The 7,574-nt window shown below is 48.2% G+C and overlaps 3 protein-coding genes across 3 annotated transcripts; all 3 read right to left on the bottom strand.

Annotated features, from left to right (window-relative positions):
• Positions 1–86: 86 nt before the first annotated feature.
• Positions 87–1,301, bottom strand: BDV27DRAFT_145761 (uncharacterized protein; the record flags this gene model as incomplete). The annotated part of the gene is made up of 2 exons (XM_032070458.1): positions 87–121; positions 665–1,301. 2 exons carry the CDS (start codon positions 1,299–1,301, stop codon positions 87–89), a joined length of 672 nt encoding a protein of 223 aa, XP_031926993.1.
• Positions 1,302–2,426: 1,125 nt separating this feature from the next.
• Positions 2,427–5,404, bottom strand: BDV27DRAFT_129317 (uncharacterized protein; the record flags this gene model as incomplete). The annotated part of the gene is made up of 4 exons (XM_032067163.1): positions 4,958–5,404; positions 2,783–4,897; positions 2,549–2,718; positions 2,427–2,487 (listed from the first exon to the last, which is right to left on the bottom strand). The coding sequence occupies exons 1-4, from the start codon at positions 5,276–5,278 to the stop codon at positions 2,430–2,432; spliced, it is 2,664 nt and encodes an 887-aa protein (XP_031926992.1). The 5' UTR covers positions 5,279–5,404.
• A 532-nt stretch (positions 5,405–5,936) lies between these two features.
• On the bottom strand, positions 5,937–7,474 carry BDV27DRAFT_145758 (pyridoxal 5'-phosphate synthase subunit PdxT; the record flags this gene model as incomplete). Its single annotated transcript, XM_032070457.1, has 5 exons — positions 5,937–5,974; positions 6,029–6,145; positions 6,562–6,566; positions 6,602–7,168; positions 7,227–7,474. 5 exons carry the CDS (start codon positions 7,472–7,474, stop codon positions 5,937–5,939), a joined length of 975 nt encoding a protein of 324 aa, XP_031926991.1.
• Between the last annotated feature and the right edge of the window lie 100 nt (positions 7,475–7,574).

Raw genomic sequence — 7,574 nt, 5'->3', positions numbered from 1 at the left:
AAAAAAAAAAAAAAAAAAAAGAAAAAAAAGACTAAATGGGATATTTCAAACATAGTTCCCATGAAAATAAAAAATAAATCAATTAATTAATTAAAATAAAATGAAGGTACACTCAGTATTTCTCCTTGCTTGATAGTAGATTGCAGGAGAAGTAGGGCTGTACTGAAAAGACAAAGTTGCTACTAATGTCTATGTCTACCAAAGTAGCTTTAAAATATATATATGAGTGATAGATATAACACCATATACGTGATTTGCTACATTATTCATTATTAGTACCCACACTAATATCGCGAGAAGTATGAAATACAAGCCTCATATGCCCTATTTCAAAGCAAGAATATCAAGGACTGTTCTTTCTGCTCGCACCCAGAGCGCCCAACCCAATCCTTTCCAATATGGAAGAGCAGCAAAGTTAGCAACAAGGCAATGAGCTAACTACCAAGTCTCATCACAGGTATTTTCGCAAGACGACCAAGAGCATCCCTAAGCTCCGTATAGGCTCTGAAAGAGCTAATCGCAGGTTATCATCGGACCAGAATCTCAATACTGCACCTCCCAAGCAAAGTATAACCCAGACCAATAGAACTCCTATAGAACCCCGACAAAACGAATGCTTCCAAGTGCGACATGCTGTATCAAGAGCCGCTTCCGTTAGTAATACCGTGGGCAGTGTTGGCCAGCATATCCTCTGCTCCCTCGACACATTCCAAGATCGCATTGTAGAGCTCGTCGACAATATCCTCCCAAGAAGGGATAGCAAGGGCCATAGCCCGAGACTCCCATTTCTGCATCTCGCCTAGAAAGTCGACATGCCAGAACTGATTCCACATTCGTTGTTCCATCTCGCTCAGGTTAGACTTCGCGGCTGTTGCTTCCACCGCGCGCTTTACGTTATGCCACGTCAGGAAGTGACCAGACATGAACGCTTCTTGGTATTTAGCGAAGATTGCCTGATAGCTCTGGTACGCAGACTGATCTATGTGGAAGCAAAGAATGGCTGGGTCGAGCTTCTCCGTTGGAGCAAGAGTTGGATTTCTCCAGTGGTAATCATGACGCCAGCTGAAGAGACGTAAGACAGACACTTGATGGTTATAGTAGTTTACGCTTGTGCGAGGGCACATTGCCTGGTAGCGATTTGCCTGGCATATTTCGAGATACTCCAAATTTCGAAAGGTTTGTCCAGCTATATACCGCGCGCGATAGAATGCAGTGCGGAGCTCTGCTGGTATGATTGTTTCGAGATGAGCGGGGATATTGAGGTTTTCTTTCTGGAACCCGTAGATGCGGATGGCTACCATGTTGCTTAGGGCTCGGCCCACGTTAAGAGTATTGGAGACCTCCTAAGTAATGGTGAAATGAGATGTCAGTTGAAAAGTGGAGTGGGGTTGCGATCCGAGAGACCAAAAGTTGGGAACGTTAATCGTATTCACTTTGGCAGTTACCATAGTGAATGCTACAGTCTGGACCCAGGTAGGTGCCATGGTTCCATCACTCTTCACCACGGCGCTGCCTCTTAACTGCCCATTGATGGTATATATATTCTGCCACAGTCTAAGCCACCAACTGACTGCCGTCATCTGTAGTCCTCACGTGTGATCCTTATATATCAGTAGCAACCAGATACTCATCCTCCTGCTTGTCCGTTCATACTCTACTATATATTGGAAAAAAAAAAAAAAAAAAAAAAGAAAAAGAAAAAGAAAAAAGTCATTCTAGTAGTTGAAGAATTGAATCCTTCGCCATGCTCTACAGCATCACTCCCAACCATTAGGTCATGGTTTGTCACGTTTCCGGCCAATTCATATGAGCACTATGAGTGCATACTTGTCCAGCAAGTTCACACTCTGCGGCTGCATCTTCGACATGGGATCTATAAACTGCAACGAATTTCTCTGGTGCACGGGTCAAAAGTTAATACAAACCGAGGAAAGCTGTATGTGTGAGGTCTGTTTGAGGAAAGAAGGTATGGTGCTCAGACGGGCTGCGCTGGCAAGGAAGCTGGAGCCAGATAGGTTCGGGGCCACTGCGAAGTCGGACTGGGTGTCGGAAGAAAATGTGGCCAAAGAGAGATTAATAGAAGCAGACCAAGAGACCCCAAAGAAATGAAGGGGTACTCCAGGGAAAGGAGCGGATCATTTGTCCAGTATGAGTGTGATGTGTCCAGAGCGTGTGACCCGGTTGTCTTTCGGAGGTGTGGAAAGATGCAGGGTCTGGTGAGAGGACCTTCGTTGCTTTGCGTACCCTACCTTTCTTCGAACAGAGGACAAGTATAGAATGAACATCGGTGGTTTCTTACGATACTACTCGAAGAGACATAATTATGCAAGCTGTTTAGACCGGCGGACAAGAGAAAGAAACACCATGATCACATCTTAGTTGCAGGTAGTATCAACTACGAACTTCAAGTACTACAAATTCATACTTGTTCATATACTTGCGTTCAATCTTTCCAAGCGTGACGAAATCGCTTCAATAACAGCAGACCTAGATGAGAAGAATCATCAGTATAAGCTACGCAAAAAAGCCCGACGGGGAGGAAACTTACTCTCGTTCCACCATTTTCATTGCATCTGCAATCCTGGCCCGCTGCAGTCTCTGGGGAACTCTAGGGTGAGCACCTCCAGGTGATGCCGGGCTGCCAGGCTCCGTTGCTGGGGGAGCCTTCGCTGCTACAGACTTGGCCTCAGCCAGGAGGTCGGCTGCGATTTCCTTCACCTACAGGGCTTGTCAGCGTCATCGTATGATACTCTCGGTGCTAAAAAAAAAAAAAAAAACCCACAGTTTCAAGCCTCTCAGACAGTTGCTGGCTATTATGCTGGTCTTCCTGTCTCGAATCTCCAAATGATTCTGACAATGTTTCCACTTCCGACACCCATGACTTCTCCTTCTCGCTAAGTGGTCTTCCACCGGACTTTAGAACCTTATTACGAATTGCCTCATATCGCTGCACAAGCTGCTCCTGTTTATCCTTCGCCGCTTGGAGTCTCTTATCCAACGCCTCGCCGCTTCTGGAGTTCTCTTTCCGCTCCCCGTCCTCACCAATTTCGCTCGATACACCCTTGATTCGTTCGGACACATCGGTGAGTTGCTTCAGTTGCTCCTGCATTTCTCCCTGCAGCCGTTCACATCGGCGGAACAGGTCTGATGCTGCCCTCTCCAGGGCGTTGGTATGAGCAGACAGAATCCGATGTGCAGCGGCCACCAGGTCTAACGTCGCCGGAGACAGGCGAACTTGTTCCTTGAGAGTGTGTCGCTGGCGATGGGGAATATGTTTGTCGACGAAGAATTCTAGGGGAGAATCAGAGTAGAAGATAGCGGGAACCTGATAAGGCGGCCGGCGTGGTGGCAGCACAGGGGAGCCAGGAACACGGGCATCCGGATTCAGTTCTGTCAGTGATGGGAAAGAAACTTCAGGAGTATCCATGATAGCAGCATATGGATGAGAACCATGATAGGTCAGTAATAAGTAGCCAAGATCGTAATCATAATAGATCACCGAGGACGGGAGATGGTCTGGTTGATCCTTCGCAGTTCTATGGGCCTCGTCTGTCTGAAGAATGCGTTCTCTCAGAGACACAGTGCCCTCACAGAGAACCTCCAAACGGAAGCCCGAGCCACTTGTGTCCTCAGATTGAAGTTCCGCCTCAAGTCTCTGAACCCACGAAGAAAGGGAGAAAAACGTTACATTGTTCTCGGTAGTCACGAAGAAGCTATATCTCGAATGCACGTCTTTCGTAAATGTCGGCCAGTTCTTTAACGAATGTTGTCCTTCCCTCATAGTGTCCAACGATTCCACCAAGACGAGGTCAGATGGCTCTGAGAGTGGGGTCCTAAAGGCATTTTTTCTAGCCCTAGGAAGCCACTGCCCCTCTACCCCGTCAAGTTCAAGGCAAACGTGAACTCTTCCACTTCCTGTAGAAAGACAGATAACCGTAGCTGACAGCTTGTCCTCTCCATTGTCCTCAAGCAAAAGCTCATCCTCCTCGCCCATCATGAGGGCATCAACGTCAACTTTGGCAGCGATAACATGAAGATCGCAGAGGTCCAAGTCATCGACCTCATCTCCTGTATCTATCCGGAATGGTCCTTGCAGTCTGGGGATCGCACTGGGGTTGGCAGGGCGAGTAAGGATTTCCGACTCGGGGCCCGTATCTGATTCGTAAACATGCAGGGGGTCTTGGTTATCAATTTCCGTCAACCAGTCATACTGTTGCCGGCAGGCAGTCAGCTCATCCTCAAAATCGGCGGGATCCTCCTCAAGAGCTGCCAGCTTTGGAATTATAGCCGCGGAGAGCGAAGGAACGGTAGTAGCTGGGGCTCTCCATTTAGAGGGCAGTAGCGGACAAAGGGCGTAAAGGTCACCCGGTTTCATCGCAACCCACAAGGTCATTGGTGCCCAGGCGCCCTCCTTCTCACTCCCTACGCCTCCAAAGCAAGCGGATGCGACTTCCATATCAATATAATCCGCAGAGAACCCTTTGTTCTTTCCAAAGCCGGATGGCGAAAAGTCCTCGTCAGAAGAAGTGCCATCCACTAGCTTTCTCAAGTCGATCGCTAGAGTAGGACGGTCGAAAGACCATTGATTATTTCGGTCCAGCTCCCAGACCCGTACAGCGGCATCTACGGTGACGGTAACAATACAGCCTCCAAGATTGCTGTGAACTCCAAGCGGATGCCATAAAGCTGATACTACAGGCGACTCGGGTATCACGTGCGTTGTAGGCCCAAGCTGGTAGGTCTTGACACGAATCGGCGAGCTGTCAGTTCCAGACAAATGAGATGGATCCGGAAGCACGACAATATGAACCGTATGGTCCGCAACGATAGCCAGAAAAGCGCCATTGGGGGAAGGTATGAGTTGGCGGATTTGTTCGTAAACTGGAACTGTCAAGACCTGATGGTTGTCAGTCGTATATTATAATAGTAGCCAATTCCGTAATAGAATTCGCCATACCCTGTAGTGCACACTGTCGCTAGCATCCGATTGTCCTTCTGAGTCTTCTTTCTTGTCAGGAGTGCCTTTCCTTGATCTTGTCTGCTGCTGCCATTCGTTCTTCAAACGCGCTAGGCTCGACCAACGGATCTGGTTGTCGACCACGGTAAACGCTTCGTTCCCTCTCTTTGCCAATACGCGAGTAGGCCCAGCATAATCAATTTCTTGCCGAAGCTTGCCTGAAATATTCTCTGGAGCTTGCGGAGCCGTGCCTGAGAACAATGAGGCTCCGGGAGAAGGGCGTGAGAGCCACGGAGGTGTGTAACTGATCACTTTCGGCATTGTCGAAGCATCTATTCCACACAGAAATCGAATTTGGCACTATACTTCCACCCCCTGCCGGCGACAAGGTTGTTAAATGAAATAATGACAGTGCTGGGAATAAAGACGGGAGAATGCGCCGGTAACAAAACAGTGTCTGGGGAAATTTAGGCGGAAGCACCACTAAGACAACGGGCGCGCGCCAAGAATAGCGTAAGTTTCCGTGAACAAGCTCCATTGGTGAGCTTTCCTTGACTGCATCTGCTACAACCTCCTGCGCTCAACTTGCTCCTTCATTGTCTTCAGTTCTTTTTCTTCTTTGCCTATCTTATCGTGGGCTCTACCCAATTATCATCGAATTTTTATCGTCTTTTCTCGACCATGACCGTATCACCACGTAACACCGTGGACAGGCTCGATCGGCCGAGCGCCTACTACGTGGGAAAGGTATAGCTTCACAAAACGTCTTCGAGGACAGCTGGCTGGATCGCAGAGATAATTAACACGTATCTTATGTATACAGAACAAGAAGCGCAAGTACAGCCAAGATGAACCAGAGAAGGTTGCAGAAGATCCATCGGACAACTTAAAAAATGCTACCACTCTTTATGTTGGTAATCTGTATGTCCCCTGCTTCGCCGACGGTTCATAATGGGCCTCTCTTCGTGTACTAACTATTTCAGTTCTTTCTACACAACAGAGGAACAGATCCATGAACTTTTCTCAAAGTCAGATACCACGCAACGACCGTGCTGAAGATCGTATACTAACTGATAAACTCAGATGTGGAGAGGTAAAACGACTTGTGATGGGACTCGACCGATATACGAAGACTCCCTGTGGCTTCTGTTTCGTCGAGTATTACACACACCAAGATGCGTTGGATTGCTTGAAATACATTGGCGGCACCAAGCTCGATGAGAGGATTATCCGGACTGATCTTGACCCTGGCTTCGAGGAAGGAAGACAATACGGGTATGTGGAGAAGCGCTCATTCCCCATAGGCTGAATCGTTTCTAATATCCTTGCAGTCGCGGTAAATCTGGTGGTCAGGTCCGCGACGAATACCGAGAAGAGTACGACCCAGGACGTGGCGGTTATGGACGGGCTTATGCAGATGATCAGAGACAACGGGAAGAAGAAGAATATGGTAAGGGTAGGTAATCTTGATGGGTCTTTGTCTGATTGGCGCATGTACGGCGTTTGCATGCATTATATCTCTTTGATTTGGTAGAAGGAACGGCATCAACAAAAGAATATTTACATCCGATACCCAATCTATCGACGAGTCTTTCTATACAAACTCTTTCTATAATGCAAAGCATTAACTAGCATTGCTCTAACTTCCTCCTCCTTTTCACGGACTCCTCCACTTGGCGCAGCCACCATGAATGGATCCTGGCGTCGCCAGTGAGCTCAGGATGGAAGCTTGTCCCGAAAACATTTCCCTGCTTGACAGCAATGATATCGCCAGCTTCTTTGTCTGCGTCGATGTTCCTCCCCTCACTAACCAGTTTAGCGGCTCTGCCTGGAAGTGTTGCCAGCACTTCAACCTGCGTTGCCGCTGCGTCCAGAGCAGCCTGGTCTTTCGCATGTTTTGAAGGCGCAACGACAGTTTCGTCTCTTTGAACCTCGCTTATTTGGATACCCTCTTCGTGTGGCAAAATCTTCTCGACAACAGGTGCTCTGATGAAAACAGCCGGGAAAGAAGGCTGGTCTTGCTCGCAAGAGTTCAGGAACGGCAGATCCAATGGCGCTTGGAAACTCTCGGTTTGACGACCAAAGTGGTTCCTATTTACGCGCACATCTAAACCTCCGATAAGCTCTTGACCACCCTTCTTTGTCCGGTTGGCGGACTCCGCAAGTAAAATCAACCCGGCACAGGTTCCCCAAGTTGGCTTGCGATGGACCCTATCGTGGATAAATGGTCAGTTTTCGGAAGCAGAGCAGGCTTTCTGAGAAGTCATACTTTACGAAATCCCTCAGAGGTTCTAAAAGATTAGACCTAGCTGCGACAAGAGAGATCGTGGTGCTCTCGCCACCAGGCAAGATTAGCGCATCGCATCCATCCAATTCCTGCGGGGTTCGCACTTCAATGAACTTCCATTGAGGCGAAGCTTTGGTATCTGTGGCTGAATTGGCTGCTGCTTGTTTCAACAGTTGTACATGCTCGTAGAATGCGCCCTGCAAGGCGAGAACCCCGACGGTGATGCTCATTTCAATGTTGTATAATTCATAGAAAATGAGTCAAGTGTTGGCCACTCACGGCCTGTATATATCGCCGGATCAACATATATCCGAGCTATCTCCACGTGCT

This window comes from Aspergillus caelatus (assembly GCF_009193585.1).
Source record: "Aspergillus caelatus strain CBS 763.97 unplaced genomic scaffold BDV27scaffold_102, whole genome shotgun sequence".
Classification (NCBI taxonomy): domain Eukaryota; kingdom Fungi; phylum Ascomycota; class Eurotiomycetes; order Eurotiales; family Aspergillaceae; genus Aspergillus; species Aspergillus caelatus.
Note: the sequence above shows the minus strand (reverse complement) of the source record. Positions and strands in the feature narration are given on the sequence as shown.